Genomic DNA, 26114 nt, shown 5'->3' on the forward strand with positions numbered 1-26114 from the left:
ATCTGATTTACAGATTGTATATGAGCCAGATTATAGCATATTTGCTCATTTACATCTGAAGTCCCAAAACATAAAAACAAAAACACAGGACAATAAAACATTACTATGTCAAAAAAAAAAGAGACAAAAAATAAAAACAATGAAATTAGTCAAAGTGATCACATCACTGGGGATTTTTAAGAAACAATTTAAGATGCTTTTTAAAAATTTAAAAATTAGGACATTCTCTAATATTACTGGGAAGTCTGTTCTAAAAATGTAAATGGTAAATGAGTTATACTTGTATAGCACTTTTCTACCTTCAAGATACTCAAAGCTATTTTCACATTCACCCATTCACACACACATTCACACACTGATGGCGGGAGCTGCCATGCAAGGCCCTAACCACGACCCATCAGGAGCAAGGGTGAAGTGTCTTGCTCAAGGACGCAATGGACGTGACTAGGTTGGTAGAAGCTGGGGATCGAACCAGGAACCCTCAGGTTGCTGGCACGGCAACTATGCCAACCGCGCGATGCCATCCCCCATGATAAAAAATGACTTATTTGGACCAGCAGAACTGTTTGTCCAAAGGTTGTTTTTTCTCTGGAGGAGACTCTGATGCCAAAACCACTGTCAGTCCTCAGTTCGATGTATGTGGAGAGAGGCGGTGAAGTCCACGAAGAACCTTATCAACTGAACAACTCTTTTTCAAATGAATACAATTTTCAAACTTGAGCATTTTATATTTAAAAAAAAGTGCAGATCCCCTTTAATATGACAAGAAAAAAACGACAAATTTAAAAGGAAAAATACCTATTTTTAAAGAGACAATAGTTATAATACTGCAAGAACAAAATGAACAAATGTATGGGAAGTAATTAGAGACAAATACGACTCATTAGCATTAAAGCTATAGAAACACAAAACGACGCATTCCCAATAAAACTTACTAAAAGCACTTTGAAACGGTCTAAATTCCACATTTAGACCACACACGTCCAATACACCAGTGTTTTTCAACCACTGTGCCGCGGCACACTAGTGTGCCGTGAGATACAGTCTGGTGTGCCGTGGGAGAATATGTAATTTCACCTATTTGGGTTAAAAATATTTTTTGCAAACCAGTAGTAGTAATCTGCAAATGTGCCGTAGTTAAGTGTCTGGGCTTCTAGAGCTCGGCAGAGTAACCGTGTAATACTCTTCCATATCAGCAGGTGGCAGCAGGTAGCTAATTGCTTTGTAGATGTCGGAAACATGTTTTTTTGTGATCACAATATGCGGGCGACAGTGTGCAGATAAAAAAGGTGTCTAATGCTTAAACCAAAAATTAACAAAAAGCGAGTGCCGTTAAGAAAAGGTATTGAAGTTTAGGGAAGGCTATGCAGAACTAAACTAAAACTGAATGCTGGACGACAGCAAAGACTTACTGTGGAGCAAAGACGGAGTCCACAATGTACATCTGAACATGACATGCAATCAACAATCTCCCCACAAAGAAGGATAAAAACAACTGAAATGATTATTGAATGCTAAAACAAAGTAGACGCGGAAAATATCGCTCAAAGGAAGACATGAAACTGCTACAGGAAAATACTAACAAAAGAGAAAAAGCCACCAAAATAGGAGCGCAAGACAAGAACTAAAACACTACACACAGGAAAACAGCAAAAAACTAAAAATAAGGCACGGCGTGATGTGACAGGTGGGGACAGTACACCTACTTTGAGACAAGAGCTATAGTGATGCATGGTTGGTTATGGTTTAAATTCATATCCAACAATTGCGACAATGAGTTTTTATTGTCAACTGAGTTTCGTTTTCAAATTATTTCTGCTGGTGGTGTGCCTCCGGATTTTTTTAGCGCAAAACATGTGCCTTGGCTCGAAAAAGGTTGAAAAACACTGCAATACAGGACTGCAGGGGACCTCTTCGCATTGCTGAAAAATACTTTCATATGGGAATACCGTAGTACTTCATTCAAGGGCTACCAACACAACTTGAGCGTGGCAAGGAGGGAAAAAAAAGAGGAGAAAGTGCACGAATGTGTGTGTGTGTACAAAAGAAAATAAACTGGAGGACGGACTAAGCTGATTAAGTATGAATGCTAAGCTTTGTCAATCCACACAATGGCATACAACCCGCTTTGTACTTTGCATATATGAGCAACCTCGCTGCAGATGACTCAGAGTGTGGCGTCAAAGCAGCCCCCTGCCCGCTAATTGCCATCCAGTCCACCTCACACTAAACTCCATTAGGGGAACAATAGCACAGAGGCACCTGTAAAGCCCATGAAAGCCCGCTAGCGGTTAGCCTCGGTGGAAATGACCCCCACTTTGCCTCCTTTTTCTCGGCGTCCAACCCTGTGGGCTGGATCCAACCTACTGCTGACAACTGGGGGAAAAAATCCCTCATTAGAGGCTTCACGCCTGGGCTCCACCGTGGGGGGGCTCCCATGCACTGTTGCTTCCCGCACGGGAAGGGCTGGAAGGGACCAGCCTGCAGCACACGGACGCAATAAAACAGGCGTCTGAAGGAGCCTCTGGCCTGGGCAGGGGGGCTCCTGAAGAATGTGTGGAAGACTGGATAGAGAAGAGACCTCCACCAAGGCACAACCGTATAGAATTATTCCACAAGGTCAATGCATCATTCTGAGAGTTGTTCCTATTGTTTGGTTCATATATCTGACACAGGTCTCGTGCATAGAGAAAACACCATTTGGCTACTTTTGTCTATCACTATTTAAGACGATGATGATCCCCCCCCCCCCACCCCCCCCCCATGGGCAAGGAGAGACAAATTCGGAGCAGCTGTCCAAAAAAAAAAAAAGTCGACCCGCCTCCACTGTGAGGAGCATGACAAACGCCGGCACTAATCTTAGACTTGTTGCACTCGCACGAGGACAACAAAAAACACCTTTTTCTCGGTAAACACCCGTCACCAGGAGGACGGTAACACCGGAAAAACTGAATCGGGAGTCCATTTCTGTCATGTTCAGGCCAAAAAACATGACGACATCTCGACAGATTAGTGAGTCTGCAAGTTGTGCTGCGATAAAAAAGCGTCCTTACAACCAAACAGGGGCGCAGTAGCAGGATCTTAAAGACATGACATACATTGTGTTACGATTAAGTTGCAAAAGCACAATATTTAAGGCTACATGTAATTGTACCTTAACCCATACAAATAAATATATATATATTCTGATCTCAGGTGCAATAACTGGTTAGCTGGTGGAATGGTTTTATATTTTTAAATGCAAGTTACCTATATTTTCTTCATGCTTCATAAAGCTGAATTAATTTCTATTATTGGAGTCCATTTTTGTCCCTTTACTGCTCCGTAGGTGTATTTTGGACTAGCAAGACAAATAATGTCTGCGAGTATTACTGCAATAGGCGCTGACGTAAAAGCCTCTTTAGTGATGCAACGGGGTGCAAAAACTTACAAAACCCTAAAATATATAGCGATATATTGCAAAACATACTAGATAGGGGGCCCATAAGGGTACTTTTGGGGGTCCGTTGCTGTCCGTGTGTATGTTATACAAGTTAATAACATTACAAGTAACCTTAAAGTTATAGACGTACAAGCAATCTTTTCAAGATACATGCAAGTCTGAAATAAACAATATTTAAAGATAGGTGCCCCAAAACATACAATCTAAACCAGGGGTAGGGAACCTATGGCTCTAGAGCCAGATGTGGCTCTTTTGATGACTGCATCTGGCTCTCAGATAAATCTTAGGTGACATTGCTTAACACGATAAGTAATTAATCATTCCGCTGGTAATCACAGTGTTAAAAATAACGTTCAAATTGTAAAACATTCTCATGCATTTTAATCCATCCATCCGTTTTCTATCGCACCTGTTCAAGAAGTCGCATTAATGGTAAGAAGTATTTTATTTATTATTGGTTAGCTTTAGAATAACAATGCTATTAAAAAGAATAGGAGACTTAATATATACTAAAAATGTTGGTCTTACTTAAAAATGTTTAATTGTTTAGTTGTATTCAGTGTTAAAAAATATTGTATGGCTCTAACGGAAATACATTTTGAAATATTTGGCTTTCATGGCTCTCTCAGCCAAAAAGGTTCTCGACCCCTGCTCTAAACACTAGAATACGCCATTGATATAATTATTGGAGTACAATTATGTCTCTCTTCGGAACCGTGTGTCTAATTTGTGATGGATCAAGGACAATGGAAACAGAAGGGTACATTTTCCAAGGGCAATGTGTTTGGATTAGGTTCAAATAAAACTAGAAAAGGTGCTTAAAGTACAATATTTAAGTGTTGCACATCACCCCATGTGGAAAATGATTGGCGCACATTTCTGACAGTTTGAGGACAATGGAAACACAATTGCACCCATTGTGTTTGGATGTGGTTGACATTCAAGCGGGAAGGGTGTAAAAGTACACTATTATTAATGCAATTGCTGGACCTATCATTTATGGCAAAAAGGGGTAAAAAAAACAAAAATAACTGATTTTTTTTAATTTCACAATGTATAAGGGTGTACTTTTGGAGGATGCGTTGGACGTTTACCTCTCGTTGAGTGAATTCCAGTAGATGGGCTCCATGCTGCTGGCCGTGGTTCCCAGTAAATCCAGTATCAGCACCAGCAGTACCCACAATCCATTGCCACTCCACGGACACGCCATGTCGAGCCAACTTCGGAACCGGGACACAATAAGACCAAAGACGCCAAGCTGCAGGTCCACGGCTAGCTGCTGAGGATGGGGTCCAGAAGACGGAGGTCAGAGGTCAGGTGCAAAAATACAGTAAGGGCGCTCAGTGTCCAAGCTGGACTATTTTGGTCCACATCCCATGTCTTCCACTCTAATGAGCCATTGGTGGTCCTTGTGCAGAGGGAAAAGGTGCTGGTCCAGGACTTTAAATAGAACTCCAGTGGATGTTGTCAAAAGAAGCCAGCAGAGAGTCCTTGCAAGGCAAACAACGCTCCCTTCTTGTGTGTGCGCCCTCTCCCATTACCTTCTCATCTCATGCAACACGCCACCAAACTAACAATAATATTGCAGTTTTTTAGAGGATGCAACGTAGAGTCCACATGTCCAGTCTAGTCCTGCACAATCCTTTTAATATCTGACTCGGGGCAGCTTTGTAAAATCCAAAAATCCTCAATTTGCAGCGGATTTTGTAGGGAATTAAAGCAGTAGATCCAAGAGTCGGTGTCGGTATCAGTTGGCATACACAAGGATCCAGTAGGGGGGAACAAAAACTTGCAAAGTGATTGATTGAGAATATAAAATACAGTTTACAAAAACACAAGCGAGCGTAGGTCCAATGTGTGATCCGGTCACGACACAATCCGACCGGTCCGACCTGCTCGGAGGCTCGCTGCACACTGGAAGATCCACTGGAAGATCCACTGGATCACCACAAGCAACCAGAGAGAGAGCACGAGGGGGGAGGACTAATCCCCTTTTTCTGACTGGCAGGCAGAGAGCGTGAACGCAGCACAATGCAATCAGACTTTAGAGGGGGGAAATGAAAGAAAAAGGGAGGGGGGGTGTAATAAAATCTATGTATGAGCTCTTGATTTGGACCTTTATTCTCTAAAAACAGGGGGGTGGGGGGGGCACTGAAGAACATTTAAAACCGGCGTGGAAGAGCACGAGCGTCACTGGTGCATTTACGTAGTATTACAAGTCGTGCTTACCAATACTTTCATTCCTGGTAGGATCCTGCGGGAAGTGTTTCAGTTTCATCGTAATGTTGTCAAACAGGACAACAACAAAAAAAAAGCAAAATAAACTAATAAGGAGCAGGAAATGGGAAAAGTCCGACAAGGTCTTTAGGATGAATTCACTTGGGGGATCAACACGGCAATATAGGGCAAATCCGGGGCTCGACTGCCACCATGTGGCCGGTGTAGTGTACTGCACGCCAGAGCAAGTTGGCCGACACACAAAAAAAAGTCAAGCCTGAAGTGATGCAAACGAATGTATTAAAATGCATGCCCCACAATCAAACAGATTAGCAGAGAAATATAAGCTACAAAATATGCAAATCAAAAAACAAATAGATGCCAAAATAAAAATAACAATACAAAATACAATGGTAATTGGTGGTTTTGAATGAAAAATATGAATCTAAATAAATATGGCAAGTTTGTTTCTGTGTCCTTTTGATGAGAACTATAGATACGAATATCAAAATACCATAACTAAATATATTCTAATGAACTAATCAAAATGCGGTTAAAATCAAATATAACATATTTGTGGAAAAACATTTACTTTACTTTCTTTTCCAAGATTTGTATATTTGCATTTTAATGTTTTTCAGTTTTATGATTGCCCAAAAATGTAGACGCTATAATTCCAACAATTATACCAAACATGTTGTTTTGTTCCAAATGTTTGATATTGTTTTAAATGTGTACTATGTGATGTTTACAACTGCAGCATCATTGCAGCGGCGGCCTCACTTAGTGGGCCGACCTTCAACTCTCCTCCATGACTGCATCCTCTGCCTCCCTGGTGGCTGCAACTGCACCCTCCCACACCCACCCCACCCCCACACAAAAACCAGGGATGGCTCCCAGTGACTATCATGCACAACAAGCTGGGGATGCTGCAACACAAAAGGATCAAAGAGGGAAACACACGTGATGGGAATGAAACTCACAGTAGAATACAGTACACATGTGTGTGTGTGTGTGTGTGTGTGTGTGTGTGTGTGTGTGTGCTAGGTGTTGTATGGTGAAGCTCAGGGCCAGACTGATGCTGAAGGATAACGATGTGTAGCTGAGATTTATCAGTGATGAGGATGCTGCTGTACTCCAACACACACACAGGGATGTAGGAGGAGTATTACAGAAGGAAAGGCGAGGAGTTGTTGCAACTTGTGATGTGCAGATCACACACTGGTAGCCGACTCTGACACACACACATTTATTTAGACACACAATATGCTAACCACTATAACAACACCCATCCATCCATCCATCTCGTTTAACTGGCATGCAATACAAAAAGTTGTCAAAGGACCTCATGGATAAGATGGTAGACCTGCACCAGACTGGGCCATCAGTTTGAAGCTTGGTGAGAAAGAGACCTGCACTATTGGTGCTGCAGTTGACAAGTGGAAGAAATACAAGATAGCAATGCAATGATAGAAATGCAAGACTTGACCTGGTGGGGTCAAAAATAATTGAACCTTCAGGCCTCAGCCAGAACACTGAAGAAGGTTTATCGGATGGGTCTTTCAGTATGACCAAAAAAATATTATCATATTTTTAAGTTCCTAAATCAACATGGCATCCATTTTCTATACAACTTACCAATGGAGTCACTGATAAGCTGGGGCATATCCCAGCTGACCTGACCCTATACAGGTAAAAGCCAGTAAATTAGAATATTTTGAAAAACTTGATTTATTTCAGTAATTGCATTCAAAAGGTGTAACTTGTACATTATATTTATTCATTGCACACAGACTGATGCATTCAAATGTTTATTTCATTTAATTTTGATGATTTGAAGTGGCAACAAATGAAAATCCAAAATTCCGTGTGTCACAAAATTAGAATATTACTTAAGGCTAATACAAAAAAGGGATTTTTAGAAATGTTGGCCAACTGAAAAGTATGAAAATGAAAAATATGAGCATGTACAATACTCAATACTTGGTTGGAGCTCCTTTTGCCTCAATTACTGCGTTAATGCGGCGTGGCATGGAGTCGATGAGTTTCTGGCACTGCTCAGGTGTTATGAGAGCCCAGGTTGCTCTGATAGTGGCCTTCAACTCTTCTGCGTTTTTGGGTCTGGCATTCTGCATCTTCCTTTTCACAATACCCCACAGATTTTCTATGGGGCTAAGGTCAGGGGAGTTGGCGGGCCAATTTAGAACAGAAATACCATGGTCCGTAAACCAGGCACGGGTAGATTTTGCGCTGTGTGCAGGCGCCAAGTCCTGTTGGAACTTGAAATCTCCATCTCCATAGAGCAGGTCAGCAGCAGGAAGCATGAAGTGCTCTAAAACTTGCTGGTAGACGGCTGCGTTGACCCTGGATCTCAGGAAACAGAGTGGACCGACACCAGCAGATGACATGGCACCCCAAACCATCACCCAACCATGCAAATTTTGCATTTCCTTTGGAAATCGAGGTCCCAGAGTCTGGAGGAAGACAGGAGAGGCACAGGATCCACGTTGCCTGAAGTCTAGTGTAAAGTTTCCACCATCAGTGATGGTTTGGGGTGCCATGTCATCTGCTGGTGTCGGTCCACTCTGTTTCCTGAGATCCAGGGTCAACGCAGCCGTCTACCAGCAAGTTTTAGAGCACTTCATGCTTCCTGCTGCTGACCTGCTCTATGGAGATGGAGATTTCAAGTTCCAACAGGACTTGGCGCCTGCACACAGCGCAAAATCTACCCGTGCCTGGTTTACGGACCATGGTATTTCTGTTCTAAATTGGCCCGCCAACTCCCCTGACCTTAGCCCCATAGAAAATCTGTGGGGTATTGTGAAAAGGAAGATGCAGAATGCCAGACCCAAAAACGCAGAAGAGTTGAAGGCCACTATCAGAGCAACCTGGGCTCTCATAACACCTGAGCAGTGCCAGAAACTCATCGACTCCATGCCACGCCGCATTAACGCAGTAATTGAGGCAAAAGGAGCTCCAACCAAGTATTGAGTATTGTACATGCTCATATTTTTCATTTTCATACTTTTCAGTTGGCCAACATTTCTAAAAATCCCTTTTTTGTATTAGCCTTAAGTAATATTCTAATTTTGTGACACACGGAATTTTAGATTTTCATTTGTTGCCACTTCAAATCATCAAAATTAAATGAAATAAACATTTGAATGCATCAGTCTGTGTGCAATGAATAAATATAATGTACAAGTTACACCTTTTGAATGCAATTACTGAAATAAATCAAGTTTTTCAAAATATTCTAATTTACTGGCTTTTACCTGTATATGTCCATGCAAGCGTACAGGAATATATCTACATGAGCGTGTCTCTACAGTAATTAAGCAGCTTGATCAATTTTAAACTTAGAAACAAATTAATAATTTGATATGTTGAATAAAAACCACTGTAATAATGGCCACTAAGACATAATATACATAAAAAATTGTTACACTTAAATAATAGCTTTTTTACATTTTCAGGAAAAAAGCGTATATTTGATTTATTTTTAATTCATGAACATGTCACAAACTTGCTAAAATATCAAGCTAATAAGCAAAGCTGTGTTTTTAACATTTTATAGATTGTGTTTAAAACTCTGTCTCGGGTGTATTGTGCTTCTGTGCCTAATATTGTGCATATTGAACCCCAAGGTCACTGCGGCGGGAAATTTGGGAATTACGAGCAGAATTTATGTTTTGCAACTTGTGAAGGCTAAAATTAACTTCCTCTATAAAAAAGGAGCAATAAAACATTTGGCATTGGAAAGGACAGAACATAGCAAGCAGTCGTTGATCTTTTATTACACTTTTGTCTTCATTTTTTGGTCCTCCCTGTTGTCTTTGTACCTGCTATTCCCTTCTGAGGCGGAGACGGTCGCTAAGCAACAAGCACCACAGAAGTGCAGCTCTCCATCTAGATGGGTATTGCACCCCTCCCTCCCCTCGTCCCTTTGCCTGCATCCCTGTGGCTCTCAGGCATCTGCTTTCACCAAGCAAAGGTGGACACACGTCTTCAATAAAGAGGGACACCAGTTTGTCAAGAGATTTGCCTTTTATATATATACTGTAAATACATAGGAGAGCTGTCACAGCGCCACCTTTGACATATATTTAAGACATCAGCGCTGTTTTTGTGATAAACAGTTCATACTTTGTCAAAAATCTAACTTTAGGCCATATTCACATGATACCAGATATACTGCAAGTGCACCGTTTGTAATTATTTGATTATTGCATTAGCAAGCCAGTCAATGTGTGAAATGCCTCTTTAAAGGGACCTTTCTCTGACTTCTGATTAGCTAAAATGCCTTTCCAATCAGGGAGCGTGCTTACTTACAGATACACTCCTAAATATGGGGCACAAACAGCAAACATGGCCGTGTACAGTGTGTGTGTGGATTCAGACTGTGGGCTTACACATACTGTATGTGGTGTTCTTACGTCCATCCATCCGTTTACTACCGCTTGTTCCTCTCAGGGTAGCGGGACTTCCATACAAAAATAAAGAAGGTTCACTTGTGGTTTAGAATGTCTTGAAACATGAGGTGTTGCTAAGAACAAAAAAGATGTTTGGCATTTTACATACATACAAAAAACTTGAATAAAAAAATAATCTGTTTCTCATAAAAGTCGTCATGTGCATCCCTTTTGGAGGACGCATACCCGCTTTCTAATTGGCACGGGCTGTTGTGCACAAAACGTTGACCTCTGCCCGTCTCAGGCATCCGCTACCGTCACACTCTGCTCCCGCTGCTCCTCTGAGGCGGAGCCACATGGTCCCGCCCACCACAGGCACAGCCCGTTGTCTTGGCGGCTTGCCTGTGGTGAAGTGGCAGCGGAGATGGCAGTATCGTGGCCCTCGTCGTCAGAGGACGAGTCAGTCTCGTTTTCACTGGGCCAGGGGAACTGCCGCTGACCGCTGGAGGTGGCAAGGAGCGGCATGAAGGGATGGATGCTAGACAGGAGGCGAGAGGAGTGTTGACATTGATTGAATGTACTTGTGTTGTTGTAATGACGCAATACCTGACTCCGTTGGTGCAGTCCCAATGGGCCTGGAACCTGAGCTGAGGCTGGAGTACCTCCTCACTGCCACTGGGCGGCGTCACGCTGGTGTCCCACATTGATACAATGCCTTCTGTGTCCCCACTCAGCAGATACCTTCCCGACCTGAGATGGCATTTAATGTACTCAGAAGGAGCTTGAGGGCGGAGTCAAGGTGGGGAAATTTACACTTACGAATCGAGGTCAAAGTAGATGCGCTGATTGGTCGCCACGTTCCGCTTGAGGGAGAACACCACTTGACCCGGCTCTCGAATGTCCCAGCACAGAATCTCTGGATCCTGTCAGAGGTAACATTGGTGTAATGCTTCAATTACCTGCCGAGTCACTGCGTGCAGGGTCTCTAATTAGTGCCAGATCAAGAAAAAACACTTACATTAATAAAGTACTTCTGATTCTGATTAACAGCAGTGGCACAAGATGGCAGTAGCTGCATTTGAAGTATTGTGAGCAGTCAGCGTTCATCTAGCTCTCCATGCGCTTTAAAATGTTGCTGCTCAGCTGTCAAATATAGTCAACAATAATGTGCGTTCCACTTAATAAACTCATCGGCAATGTTAATGTTGACATAGCAATTTACCAACTTTACTAACATTGGTTCTACTGTTGCTGTTGTGTTGTTCATGCGTGACCATTTGGTCAAAGACGGCCCTTTGTTTTCCCTTACGCTTCAGCATGCACTACAAAATTATAATTAAATGGCACCTATGATGACTTCTTTGTGTTCTAGGTCAGTGTTTTTCAACCTTTTTTGAGCCAAGGCACATTTTTTGCTTTGAAAGAATCCGCAGGCACATCACCAGCAGAAATCATAAAAAAATGAAACTCAATTGACAGTAAAAAAATCGTTGTCGCAATTGTTGGATATGACTTCCGAAAGGGACAAGCGGTAGAAAATGGATGGATGGATGGACTTTAAACCATAACCAACCATGCATCACTATAGCTCTTGTCTCAAAGTAGGTGTACTGTCATGACCTGTCACATCACGCCGTGACTTATTTTGAGTTCTTTGCTGTTTTCCTGTGTGAAGTGTTTTAGTTCTTGTCTTGCGCTCCTATTTCGGTGGCTTTTTCTCTTTTTTTTGGTATATTACTGTAGCAGTTTCATGTCTTCCTCTGAGCGATATTTCCCGCAATTACTTTGTTTTAGCAATTAAGAATATTTCAGTTGTTTTTATCCTTCTTTGTGGGGACATTGTTAATTGTCATGTCATGTTCAGATGTACATTGTGGACGCCGTCTTTGCTCCACAGTAAGTATTTTCTGTCGTCCAGCATTCTGTTTTTGTTTACTTTGTAGCCAGTTCAGTTTTAGTTTCGTTCTGCATAGCCTTCCCTAATCTTCAATGCCTTTTCTTATGGGCACTCACCTTTTGTTTATTTTTCGTTTAAGCATTAGACACCTTTTTACCTGCACGCTGCCTCCCACTGTTTCCGACATCTACAAAGCAATTAGCTACCGGCTGCCACCTACTGATATGGAAGAGCATTACATGGTTACTCTGCCGAGCTCTAGACAGCACCGACACTCAACAACAACACATAATTTGCAGGCTATAATTGCTGGTTTGCAAAAAATATTTCTAACCCAAATAGGTGAAATTAGATCATCTCCCACCGCACACCAGACTATATCTCACGGCACAGTAGTGTGCCGCGGAAAAACACTGGTCTAGGTAATATGTATTGGCTATGCTTGGTTTGGTGTAAATTATGCTCCCCAGTCACTTTTATAACCCATTGTTTGAGTCTGTCTGTGAAGTCTGTAGGTTTGTGGAGGGGTTCCCAGATTACAAATGGCCCCACACACTACCCTCTCCAAAAGTATCATAATTCCTCTTCTGAAAATGTATACTCTTCAAAAAATATCTTGAAGTCGTCGCCACTATCCTTTTTCCAGACAAGTTGAAAATAAACTTCATACAGATTCACTCGGTCACAACATTATAAGCACACCTGTACACTCTTCAATTGATTCAGACTCTACATAAAAAATATGTTTTTTGCAACATTTATGTCACTGCATGTTGCACGTCTGCATTATTGTGCGCATGCCAAGATTAGATGAAAATATTACCTCATAGCCTGAAGCAGAGGAGCTTGACTTAATGTCCAAATAAGTACGTCCACCTCGACAATGTGACGTCACAACGTATTCAGACTGCAAAACCAAGCAAACAGAAGCCTCCAAGACTGTGCAAGCTCACGACAAAATGCATGAATCTTATTATTTAACACTATGGCATTGTTTAACACAAGTATTCAACTATGTAACGTTAATTAAAAGTAAAAAAGGACAACATTCACTATAGGTCCCCTTTAAAGTTGAACAACCAACTTGCTGTACAGTATAAAACGCAGAGGGGTTTTGCAGTGCAGCCGACGGACTATTGTAGTCAACGGCTCATCAGTGAAATAAAATTAAAAACATAAAAATAAACTACAAAATCTGCAAAAACTTGAAAGAACAAAACAAACAAAATACAATGTACAGACAAATGTTACACAAAAAGATTAGAAAAATATATAAAAAAGAGGGCTGTCAAACGATTAAAATATTTAATCGCGATAATCGCATTGTCCATCGTTAACTCAAAATTAATCGCAGATATACATCAGGGTTTCCCGCAGCGGCCGCCTTAACAACAAAGAGCCACTGCCTAAAGTCTTTTTTTTTTTTTTTTTTGTCCTGTCCAGCTTCTTAGGCAAATCATATAGTTGATGGAGATGCCCATATCAGCTGTTCAGATTTACTTTACAAAAGAGAAGTGTAGGATACTTCTCTTGTTGCCTTATTTGTATTTGACTTTATTAAATGTATTTATATTATCAATCGGTGCTAAACTAAAGTCTTAACAAGCTGCTACGCTTTGTACTGCCTCTGCCAGTACGTCTCTGCAGCACCCAGCATGGTCCCACCCACAGAACCATCTGATTGGTTACACGCAGAGCGGTAACAGCCAATCAGCAGTGCGTATTCAGAGCGCATGTAACAGCCAATCAGCAGTGCGTATTCAGAGCGCATGTAACAGCCAATCAGCAGTGCGTATTCAGAACGGTAACAGCCAATCAGCAGTGAGTATTCAGAGCGCATGGAGTCAGTGCTCACGGCAGAGGCAGGCAGAGAGGAGAGACGGTGCGGGTTAGCAGAAAGGTGTTTAGCAGGTGAGCATAATGCAGCGGACTCTCCTCAAATTATAATAAACACCTCCCAGTCGACTACTAGTAACATCACTATGAGCCCGTTGACGTTCTAGAAATATAAGCGCAGCTCAGCTCGCTCGCAGTCCTTTAGGTGAAGGCTAATTAGCTTTTAGCGTAACGTTAGCTCATTTTGCGGTGTGTGTGCGTGCGTGTGTGTGCGTTACGGACAGCAAAGCCCTGTCTGTCTGAGAGAAAGACAAGCATTATTGACCTACAGTTAACAACTAAGTTATTTCACTTTACCTTTTTCTGTGTTGAAGCAGCAAAAAAGGACATTATGTTAAATGAAGAGTTTCTGTCTCTGATAGTTGATATAATAATGTAACTGCATCATAAAGCCTACATGAACTCCATAGTGTTCAGGGATGAATAGTCTCTCCTATTGCTATTGTACTATTTTTTCAGCTATAGTTAAAAGTTAAAGTTAAAGTACCAATGATTGTCACACACACACTAGGTGTGGCGAAATTATTCTCTGCATTTGACCCATCACCCTTGATCACCCCCTGGGAGGTGAGGGGAGCAGTTAGCAGCAGCGGTGGCCACGCCCGGGAATCATTTTTGGTGATTTAACCCTTGATGCTACATTAATCACTAGTAATGTAGCAGCCTAGTTTTGAATGGCAGGGTCCCTGCTATCACATGTTGATAAAAATATAACATTTACATAATAAAAATCAACTAAAGGCTTCCAAAATGCTGTAATAAATTAAGCATGATGAGTTGAGCATAAGTCAGCATGTAGCCCCACTTTTAACTATTTTTTTCAAACGCTTATTGCAAACGCTTATTTACAGTAAGTCATTAATTTGACTTAGTCATTATTTTGACTTAGTAAATATTGACTTACTTATGTCATTATTTTGTCTTAGTAAGTCAATATTTACTAAGTTAAAATAATGACATACTTAATATCTCAGGTAACTAGGTCTGTTTTGTGTTTTGTTTTTACTTTACCGAAAAAATATCGAGATATATATCGTATATTGCCATTCAGCATACGGAGCGGAAAACACAACCAAAAATTGTAGGCTACTTCACCACAATCTGTAGTCTATTGCCCCCCCAGGCAGCGATGAGATGGAGACGTGATGGTGGCGACAGGCCAAATTACACTGTTCCTTACACCCACCTTCCCCGTCCGTCCGCCTGTAGAGACACCACCTCAACTAACAAATGTTCTTGGGGAAACACTGTTAACATAATTTTTCATCATTACTAAGTGTACTTAGACAGATCATTTTCAAGTTTTGACACCATGAACAGGCAATTAATTTGCTTTAATGAAATGTATTTTAAACTTTAAAAAATGGACAAACATGATTTCATGACAATTAAAAAAAATGCTTACTGTGAGTTGGTGTCTTGCCAGATTTTGTATTTTGTAGAAATACAGAATTTCCATTCCAGCTTTAGGAGCACTTGCATTCAGAGGAGGAGCTACACTTCTATGTTTAAAGAACAGTTTCACGCATTAATAACACAAAATGTGGATTGTTATGATCATGCTTTGATTGTCGAAAATGTTCGGTAATATCCATTCATCTATTTTCTCCCGCTTATCCCTTTTGCAGTCATTAGGGGGCTGGAGCCTATCCCAGCTGTAATCTGTTCTATTTCTACCTGAATAAATGCTTTTGATATTCTGTACATTACATGTTGTACAAGTTAATGGTCTTCATATTTCTGCATGGCAATGTTTGAACCTTCCCTATTGATAATTAAAATGTAATATTCAGCCTGCTAATCATTCTCTTTTGAGGACTCGACCAGAACATGTTATAAAATAATGTACACATATTCCTCAACTGATGTACTAGCATTTCTTTAGGTGCAAATATCACAGAACAACTTTACAAAACATCTCTGACAAATAGGGATGGGTACCTTTCACATTTAAATCAATACGGTACTTCTGGTACTTGGGAATCGATACCGGTACTCAATAGTACCAATTTTTGGTACTTTTGTGTGTGTTCATGTGGTAAATGTTTATTTGTTTTATTTATTTCTCTTTATCGATCGATCATCAAATATATCAAACCAATATCCAGTTATTTTTATAGTACATTCTTGCAATTGTTTTGCAAAGTTCTTCAACATAAAAACACTAAACTACAACAATAAAGTGTTATTTTCTTGGTATTGCACAAAATAAAACCTGGCTCCATGTACTGGAAAATATGTGATGGGGGTCTATGGACGCAATAAAATCTATTATTATTATTATGAATTAAGTTCAAAACAAATAAACAAGAGGATGGAGTAAAAATAAAGCCCAATTGTTTTTTTCCCCAAAAGGTACTAAACTACAAATGAAAGTAAAGAAAAAAACTTTACATTAACATTACAAAGTACAGTACAAGTACAGCCAAGTTACCGGCAGAGGGTCAAAAAGGACACGTGTGCGTTAATCGCTCGTTAAAAAAATGTGTGCCGTTATTGAAATTTATAGTGAACGCGTTATCACGTAAACTTTGACAGCCCTAATAAAAAACCATGAAAGCCCACCCCCTTTTGATTGCGGATATATGTGTGGACATTTGTGAAGTAACATCCTCTCCGATTGTTGATTGCTTCTAATTAACATAAACCTTTTTGCAATTTATGTAAATACGTATAATTAGACCATTTACTTTGTTTTACGTTTCTGGTGTGGATTTCAGTTTGTATAATTCAATCCAACAATATGCTACATGACAATACAAATATTAAAAACACCACCAAAAAACTACAGTAAATTCACAGTATAACAAATGTGGTAAAGGCCAGTGAGCCTGATTACGTTGCAGAATGTGGCCATGTGTACAAACAAACCTTGCGCCCGCCCGTGTACAGGTAGTTGCCGTCGGGCGAGAAGAGCAGGTGGGTTATCCCCCCATGGTGGTGGGCGGGCAGCAAAGTCAGCATGGTGCCGTCCTGGCACGAGTAGAGGGCCGTGCAGCGCGAGTACGAGCCACAGGCATAGAGCGACTGGCAGGGGCTGAAGGCGATGCAAGAGATGATGCCGTTTTGGCCGCTCTGCTTCTTCACTGCAGAGAGAAAGTCACATTTCACACACCAGGCAAAGCTTTTCTATTTAACAATTAGCCTTATGCTAACCGCCCATGAGGAGCCTTTTAGCATGTGTTTTGGCAGAAAGGCAGATGTTTATTATCATTATCATGAGTCAACAGAGCCAAAAACAAGAGTGACAGTGGCTCACTTCATAAAAAAGAAAATCGGACCGTAACCAAAGAGATTCCGCATCATTAGAGGGAAAAAGATAAACCCTCAAAATTGTGTGAAGTGCATGAAAAACCATTTAAATATCCCTTTTTGTTGTGCGTAACTAAAAACCAAACAAAACAAGTTTGTTCTTCTTGGCCCATTTTAGGATACGCTGTCAAAATGATTCTCGTCATATTCGTCTTGTTAACTCTAAGGCACTTTTGCCCGTGAACGCAGCACGCCAACGCCTTCTTAAAAGTCCTTAAACGACACCAAGCAGATGCTGCGCGCAAAATTGAAAATTCATTGTTTGTTTTAACAACCTTTGCTGCAACACTGGATTTTTGCAAAAAAAAAGACATTGCTAGACATCTGCCAAGGCCACAAAAACAAAACAGTTTTATTTAAAAATGAGGGCCGTTGGCTGACCTATGGTGGGTCGCTCCTCGCAGACTCGCCCTGGTCGATCCGTGTAGAAGACGCGGACAGTTTTGTCAAAGCCGCAATAGAGCTGCGAGCCGTCGGGGGAAAAGCAGAGCGAGTGGGCGGCCGTCAGCTCATCCAGGTGGTTGTAGGGCCGGAAGCTGGCTCGCACTTCACCGTAGAAGGCATCCCAGATGTGGACCGGATTGTCACGGCTACTGCTGGCCAGACTGTGGATGTCATATGTTTAGTTGTCAGTTAATGTTACACTACATAAAATATTTACAAACTTGTTTCACCTTTAATTCATTTATCGGAGTACAACGGTGGATGTTTTAGAATAGTTATAGTATAGTCTCTATATTGTCCTCTCCTGGTTGCTGCTCAGCTTGACATTGTTAAATTAGAGCGTTACAAAATGTTTATTTATCGAAAACTTATACATTGATACAAAAAGATTACACTCATGTATTCATCGTGACCATTCACCTGAACCTAACATTCCAAATCCCCAGACGGTCAACCTCGTTTATTTAATTCTAATTGTGGGCGCCAAACAAATGGCTGAACATAAATGCCGCTCAATGAGAGCGAGGAAAATGAGCTGAGACGCCACTGCAGCTTTATTTCAGAGCCGGCAAGCGGCCAATTATAAATCGCTGGACGGCTGTTGCTCGCCTGGAGCGATGCCCGGAACCTGGCCCGAAATCGCACAGCCATAACACAGGCTTGAATCCCCTCTGTATCAGCAACAAACTAAAACCAGCTGACGAAGAAGTACACAACTGTGAATTTAAAAAAAGAAGGTTAAAAGGATTAAAAGATGTGCGACCACTGGGGTGGCCTCGCAGGAGCCTCGCTCTCTTGATACGTACAACTCAGCAGATAAAGACGACCTCCTATCAGCTTCTTTTCAGTTCCCTCATCTCTAAGACAGACATGTCTGTGTGCCATCTTGGTGGGTGAGCAAACCCTAAACTCACCCCCATGTCCGGTAACTAAAGAAGGTCTTGGAAGTGGTGTGTGCGTGACAGATTGACCTGAGCTCACCGACATGTCCTTAGCCTCCCCCCAGCTACATATGCACTGATGTCATAAAAACTTTGCAAAAGAAAAAGTCTAAGCACGGCAAGGCCGACAAGGTTCTTTCAGTACAAAGACGAAGCTCCATTTGCGGGCTGACTCATGCTGAAAAAGTGAGGCAGACAAAACAAAGGCCAAAACTTTGACGGTCCTAATGAGCTCTAACAGCTTTTCTCCGCATAAACGCATCAACTGCTTCTCACCATTTGAGAGCTAAAACCACACAAAGCACTCACAAGCAGGAGTCTGGGTCCATCGAGTTCATTTTGGGGTACCAGCAGTAGTCGTAGATGGTGTCTCCTTCTGCCATCCTCAGCACTGGACTCTGTTAATGAAAGAACAAATATCACTTTGACAGCCAGAGATCTTATTGTGCTTTGTACAACAGAAAATGCACGTTTGAGAGCTGTTACTAATATTTTGGTTAGCCTATTTAGAGGGTCCTAATGTCAAATAAATACAAAGCAGTAAACAACAGTACTTTGTTTCCTGCTGCAACAGCTTGCAACATTAACGATGGCCTGATAGGACACCAGAGACATTCCAAAGGCCCAATAAGGCCTTTAAATTAAGACTAGATATTCGCATTCTACAAACCCTGTTTCCATATGAGTTGGGAAATTGTATTAGATGTAAATATAAACGGAATACAATGATTTGCAAATCATTTTCAACCCATATTCAGTTGAATATGCTACAAAGACAACATATTTGATGTTCAAACTGATAAACATTTTTTTTTTTTCAAATAATCATTAACTTTAGAATTTGATGGCAGCAACATGTGACAAAGAAGTTGGGAAATGTGGCAATAAATACTGATAAAGTTGAGGAATGCTCACCAAACACTTATTTGGAACATCCCACAGGTGTGCAGGCTAATTGGGAACAGGTGGGTGCCATGATTGGGTATAACAGTTTACCTCATGCCGTAGCTAGCTTATGGCTAATGCTGTAGCATGCCGTTGCAAGACAATGTGTTACTACGCTAAATAAACAGTTCCTCCATGTTTGCTCTTACAAAAACAATGTCGCTACAGCTTGGGTATTTTACAGGTTATGGAACGTAAATGAAGTATTGTTGGCAGCTTTGGGATGCATTTTCAAAGTGATTTAGAGGCATAATGGATTGCTCTCGTTAGCTGCATTGTCAGCCACCAAAAACAAGCCAATTTTTCTAAATTACAATGCCAAAAAAAAACAACAATTTTTTTTCTTCTTGTCTCTCATAAGGATTGTAAACGATTGGAAAAATTCTGAAAAAAAATCACTGTTCCTCTTTAATGTAATCGAGATATACCCGCGGAAAGCGATCTTTAATTTAAGATGACACGGGCGGCTTTCAGGGAGATAAAGTCTCCCAGCAACACAAAGCAAGTGTGAAGTCAGGCTCTCTGCATCTAACTTTTTGTCGTGGACATAAAGCAACAAAAGAAAAGAGTCTCTAAACACGAGTACGGTCTCTAATAACACCAGAAATAGATGCTAGATTTGTTGCCTGTTGTTTGTAATAAAGAAAGAGTGACTAAAAGGATTGGAGAAATCTTTAGAAAAAAATAAATCTCAACAATGTACATTGTACAATAGGCGGGCAACAATTGAAGAATATAGCAAAACAATATGTAAGAAAAAATATATACTGTATGTTAATACTATAATTAATAACCTATGTGTTTAAATACATTTATACAAGAGAATATGCATCATAGCAAATAATGTGCAGACGTCAAATTGACCACTCCCTTCTGAACCACGCCCCCACCGCCACAAGTATCTTGGCAATCGAAGGCAGAGCTATTCAACTACATAATGAAGAGGGCGGTAGTTTCAAGAGCACAAAGGCTCAAGGGGCCGGACATCTAAATGTGGATGTTTCGGCAGAAGGTGCCTACGCAGGTTATATTTCTGAGACTGTGTTTGCGTACTTGCAAAGTAAACATAGAGGATTTCACACTGGACTGTCAATAAATGTATTATTCTGCCCTCGTTTCCAGCGTGTGCAGCTAGTTAACAGTATGAAGAAAAAGAAGCTTTAGTTTTTGTTAAAAATTTATGTTCCTTCTTTTAAATTATTTTCATTCCTTAGTTGTATTTCTTGCACTTCTTCCTTTACTTAGTTTTTTTAAGACTGAAAATACAAACATAAAATAAACATAACAAAAGAAAACATCCAATGTGTATTTTACATAAATAATGTCCATTGTGAATCTTACATAATTAAAATAGAAAGTTAGTGTTAATATATTCACACAATGAAATACAAATGTTTACACATACAGAAATTGCACATTCACACACCAAACATTGTGAGTATCACTATTAGCGGTGTCGCCCTCTACTGGTCAAATTTAGCACTACATGTATTAAATGAGCTTTTCTCCCCAAAGTTATTCTCAGCCAAAACAACAACACAACCATGAATACAAAAGACATCACGAAGTCAGCAATTTCTATACAAAACTAACTAAATATATTAATGCACAAATGATATCTACTTACAAATGTTTGACCAAGTTTCGTAATGAAGCTTACACGCTGGGATTTCTTCCATTGTTGCTGCTTGTCTGGATCAATATGTTCGTTGCTTAAAAGGTCCGGCAGAAAACATTGAATCGAGCATTTTCTAGGGGTAGAACATTCATACCTTGTTGTCCATTTTTTGTTAAAAGTCAGATTTTTGGAATGTATTTTGATTTTTTCCCCCAAGTTTAATGAGTTATCACCCCACTGCTGCTTCACTGTGACACACATGCTTCACTGTTGCGCCCTTTGGGGTGACGGGAGTACTGCACACATGATGAACCCTAGTTTTAATGGTTTCATCAAGCCTATTTTGGTGATGTTCTGCAGGCCAAATAAAAAGCTTTGGCGGGCCAAATGTGGCCCGCGGGGAGCCAGTTACATCCACCTGATCTAGGGGAAAACCCTGGATCGACATCAGTTTTTTTTCAACCAGGGGAAGGGAAAAAGTAAGTTGAAGGAAAATACTGAGACCTCAAAGTGGATGATATTTATTGAATTAAAGAAATAAATCATCAAAAACATGACAGCGCATGTAGTTGACTTTGTGAAGCAGTTTGAGCGTATTACTGCCAGTGTGCACCATACTGAAGCAAAATGAGTTTAACATCAGCCAAAATAATATTGAAACGGCTGAGATAGGCTCCAGCACCCCCCGCAACCCCAAAAGGGAGAAGCGGTAGAAAATGGATGGATGGACGGTGGACATTTATCCATGACATTTTGGAGAAGCTGATGATGGGTTTAACGCAAAAGCAGCTGGGAGGAAATACGGTAAATGTTGAACATTAGTGTTACATTACTTCATAAAACTACTGTAGTTGTTTGTACTACATTCTATTGTATTGTTTTTGATCAAATATTTCTTACCTAAAAGTTTGTTTTATTTTTCAAAAGTCATGTTACAAGTTGAAATTATGTTGTTTTGCACCAATGGAATTGATTTTGATTAATTTCAATAGGCAATGGTGATTTTTAGATTTTCAGAAGTCTGAACCAACGTTTATGTAAAATGAATATTACTGTAATGTCACTAAAATATTAAACTGATTGCCTTATTTTTAGTTTGAAATACTGACTTTAGGATTTGTTTTAGCTATAAGCTTCAATCATCAAAATAATCAAGAAATGTGAAATATTTCCTTTAGTGTAGTGAATCTATGGAGCAAAAGCGTTTTTACTTTTCCAATTGAAGTACTGAAATAAATTAACCTTTCAAAAAGGTTATAATTTATTGACTTGCAGCTGCTTATTCTAGCTTCTAGAGGGCTAATCAAACACGCTAAGTACACTAAAAAAAAAACACTCACCATCTCAGCCAGCACATCCCAGTTGTAGGTGTAAGTCTCAGGAGGGAGGTTGTATACACGAAGCACATTGTCTGCACTGTTGCTCAGGATGCATGAACCATCCGGAGCCCTTAAGTAAGAGGGCAACACAGTAAACGGCATGTTGTTTGTAATGTGCTCTCACACACACACACACAACACACAACACACACCACACACACATTCACAGTTCAATATCCAGCCAACCATCCATTTTCTACCACATGTCCCTTTTGGGGTCACGGGGGGAGTGGAGCCTATCCCAGATGCAGGGTACACCTTGGACAAGCCGCTACCTCATCGCATTGCCAACACAAATAGACAATCATTCACACACTCGGGCCAATTTCGTGATGACAAACAGCATATCCCCAGCATGTCTTTGGAGGTGGGAGGAAGTACCCAGAGGGAACCGGCTCAGTGGCCTTGTGGTTAGAGTGTCCGCCCTGATATTGGTAGGTCGTGAGTTCAAACTAGGGCTGGGCGATATGGCCTTTTATTAATATCTCGATATTTTTAAGCCATGTCACGCTACACGATATATATCTCGATATTTTTCCTTAGCCTTGAATGAACACTTGATGCATATAATCACAGCAGTATGATGATTCTATGTGTCGACATTAAAACATTCTTGTTTATACTGCATTAATATATTCTAATTTTAAACTTTCATGCAGAAAGGGAAACCACAACTAAGTCAACTTACCAAAACTGTATTTATTAAACAGTTATTAAGCAGTGGCACAAACATTCATGTCATTTCAAAACAGAAAGTGCAAGATTGTCAGAGACATTTTAAAACAAGCTATGAGTGCACTTTTGTGCACGATGTCGCTAAGATGACATATCAAAACAACACTAAATTAAAGTGCACTTTTTGTACAGAATGCCACTACAATAGTTTAAAACATATAAAGTGCACTTTTGTGCATGATGTCACACAATATATTTCAATAACTGTCAAATAAAAATGAGCTGCATAATATGAAATCAAATGGTTTATGTCCTTCGCTATGTGGTAGGTTCCTGCGAACGTTATATCCTTCTGTTGACTATTTTTTTCATACGGTGTTGATCTGGAAATGGTTACTTTGGCATTTTGTGGTTGTGGCACCGAACGGAGATGTTGACATGCGGAGTTTCAAGCACTCTTCATTCTGTAGCGAGTGACTTTTCAAATGATGCTACAAATTAGCAGTAGGTGCTACTTTTTGTAGCAACGCTTTTGCAGCATACTTGTTCGACATCTTCCCGCTTGAAGCCAAACCACCGCCAGACGATGGACCCCATGCTGTTTTTCTTAAGAATGAATTCTTCCTTAATTTGTTACCAGATTCGCACCTTCTTTCTCTCGTATTACCACTCGCACCACTCCGCTAGTATCACACCTAATGTTGCCCATGCTGCTACCTCTCTGCTCAGCGAGGGCGTATGACGCGACAGTATGTGACGTATGTAAGAAGGTGCGCTTGTTTTAAGTCTCTGTGAGAAGGAGAGACAAGAAAGAGTGAGAAAAGCCTGTAGTGTAATGCCCGCAGCTAAAAGCAACTGCGTGAGAACGTATACTCGAATATCACGATATAGTCATTTTCTATATTGCACAGAGACAAACCCGCGATATATCGAGTATATCGATATATCGCCCAGCCCTAGTTCAAACCCTGGCCCAGTAATAACAAAGACTATAAAAATGGGACCCATTACCTCCCTGCTTGGCCCTCAGCATCAAGGGTTGGAAATGGGGGTTAAATCACCAAAATGATCCCTGAGCGCAGCCACCACTGCTACTCACTGCTCCTCTCACCTCCCAGGGGGTGGAACAAGGGGATGGGTCAAATGCAGAGGGTAAATTCACCACACCTAGTGTATGTGACTATAAGTGGTAATTTTACTTTTAACTTTAACCCACGCAGTCACAGGGAGAACATGCAAACTCAACACACGATATCCCGAGCCCAGGAATCGAAACACTACATATTACTGGTATTATCATTATTACCATTTGCAGCCTTTGAGGTAATTCTCTGGGAACTTGGAGTATTCACTCCAGGAGCTAGTCAGCACTTGGGGAGTCTGGGAGAAGTCGAAGGCAAGGCTATAGGCAAAGAAGCACCATCAGAGAGACACTAATAAAATTATAATTACAATTCCTCCACTTACTGTTGGGCTTCAGACACCTCATCAGTCACTTCATCCTTCTCTTCTGGTTGCATCTCTTCTTCCTTTGAATGAGCATCATTGCCTCTGTTGCCATTTTGAGGGCACTGCTCCTCATGAGTGTCCATACTTGCAGCCTTCACCGTCACTTCATCATCGGCATGGAGGGGAGCTCCTTGAGAACATGATTTCAAGCAAAGGATCAAAAACACAATTCCCTCATCAATAGACAACATTGGGCAATAGCTTTGCCGTTTTTAAACGATACCGTGCTAGCATGCCTCCTTATGGTCGTCTCTCATCCATTGAGAGAGGCAAAGCATGTGACCTGATTTAAGGCTAAGTAAGTAATATCGTCTCCCCATAAGTATATAAATGCTCATTTACTTTGGTCATCCTGCTCCATGTTTGCTTGTCCTGGTGTATCTCCATGCATCACAGGAGGGTCGAGGATCCAATCCTGCCCTTGTGCCTTGTCGCACAACCGAGCACGTTTGGCGGGAGAGATGGTTCCTTCGTCAACCACTGGCACCTGCTCCTGTTGAGGGTACTCGCTATTTGCTTCCACCACTCTGTCGTCCAAGTTGGCATCAGTGTCCGCCATGTTTTTGTTCCTCAGGGTAGCCTACGACGTGAGCCCCAGGTAGCGGGTAGTCAGTAATGTATAGCTGGGGTCGGGCTTCTTCCTGCAGTGTGGCTTTCTGAATAGGCTGGCGGGCGAGGACATCACAGCACCCACAAGACAGGGCCTGCAAAAAAAAGGTCAAGGAGTGTCTTATTAGAATGTGACAACTTGCTCATTCAACAAACAATGCAAATGCACGTTGTTAACATTCAGCTATGGAACACCACCTGGAGCCATCCAATTGCTGTTCCCTGTGTTAGTTTTGCTACAAATATAAATAATGTGTCACACAGTTAGCTTTCATATATGCTGAACATATAGTACATGGGCAAAACAAAACAGGCGCTCGTTTATGGAAATAGCAACATTGCACCTTACGTTAACATTAGTACATGCTAACGTTTATGTAAATAGCAACATTGCACCTTATGTTAACATTAGTATATGCTAACATTTATGTAAATAGCAACATTGCACTTTATGTTAACATGAGTATATACTAACGTGTATGTAAATAGCAACATTGCATCTTATGTTAACATTAGTACATGCTAACGTTTATGTGAATACTAGCCGTGCAACTTATGTTAGCGTTAGCATATGCTAATAGTTACCTACCCGAGTTGTGGCTTTCTCGGTCAAGCTTCAGTTTCACCAACGTTGGTTTAAATCCTCCTTCCCGGGTCGAGGTGAAGTTTTCGCAACTGCTGTGAACGCGTTTTTCACTTCCAAAGCGCATTTTTTCCCATTCAAGAGAAGACCCAAATACCTTAGGCGGCCATGCGTTACACAAGTATCGCGAGATTCACTTTGTTTGTGGCACCGGGCGTGATTTCAGTCAAGTACA

The 26114-nt window shown here is 40.9% G+C and overlaps 2 protein-coding genes across 3 annotated transcripts in view; both read right to left on the reverse strand.

Moving 5' to 3' along the window:
• The window catches only part of efnb3b (ephrin-B3b), a 157927-nt gene extending 152136 nt beyond the window's left edge, over positions 1–5791 (reverse strand). Inside the window, exon 1 of the mRNA XM_061960392.2 lies at positions 4537–5791. Coding sequence (XP_061816376.1) covers positions 4537–4652 — 116 coding nt within the window. The 5' untranslated portion in view covers positions 4653–5791. The remainder of the gene's footprint in view (positions 1–4536) is intronic.
• A 3896-nt stretch (positions 5792–9687) lies between these two features.
• Positions 9688–26033, reverse strand: wrap53 (WD repeat containing, antisense to TP53). 2 transcript variants are annotated; one of them, XM_061960390.2, is made up of 11 exons: positions 25886–26033; positions 25030–25391; positions 24646–24817; positions 24485–24580; positions 22465–22573; positions 18871–18959; positions 17558–17781; positions 16736–16950; positions 10891–10994; positions 10678–10821; positions 9688–10609 (listed from the first exon to the last, which is right to left on the reverse strand). In XM_061960390.2, the coding sequence occupies exons 2-11, from the start codon at positions 25244–25246 to the stop codon at positions 10372–10374; spliced, it is 1608 nt and encodes a 535-aa protein (XP_061816374.2). In that variant the 5' UTR covers positions 25247–25391; positions 25886–26033; the 3' UTR covers positions 9688–10371. The 2 variants fall into 2 exon arrangements, with proteins under 2 accessions (XP_061816374.2, XP_061816375.2); XM_061960391.2 differs by lacking the exon at positions 24485–24580.
• Between the last annotated feature and the right edge of the window lie 81 nt (positions 26034–26114).

The sequence above is a fragment of the Nerophis lumbriciformis genome, linkage group LG05 (genome assembly GCF_033978685.3).
Source record: "Nerophis lumbriciformis linkage group LG05, RoL_Nlum_v2.1, whole genome shotgun sequence".
In the NCBI taxonomy this organism is placed as follows: Eukaryota; Metazoa; Chordata; class Actinopteri; order Syngnathiformes; family Syngnathidae; genus Nerophis; species Nerophis lumbriciformis.

Excerpts from the sequence above, each read along its gene's own strand:
- wrap53 (XM_061960390.2), bottom strand. The coding sequence starts at position 25,246 with ATGGCGGACACTGATGCCAACTTGGACGACAGAGTGGTGGAAGCAAAT. Across the intron at positions 22,574-24,484 it reads TACCTCAAAGGCTGCAAATG|GGCTCCGGATGGTTCATGCA; the intron begins GTAATAATGATA and ends CTCTTACTTAAG. Across the intron at positions 18,960-22,464 it reads GGGATGTGCTGGCTGAGATG|AGTCCAGTGCTGAGGATGGC; the intron begins GTGAGTGTTTTT and ends TTTCATTAACAG.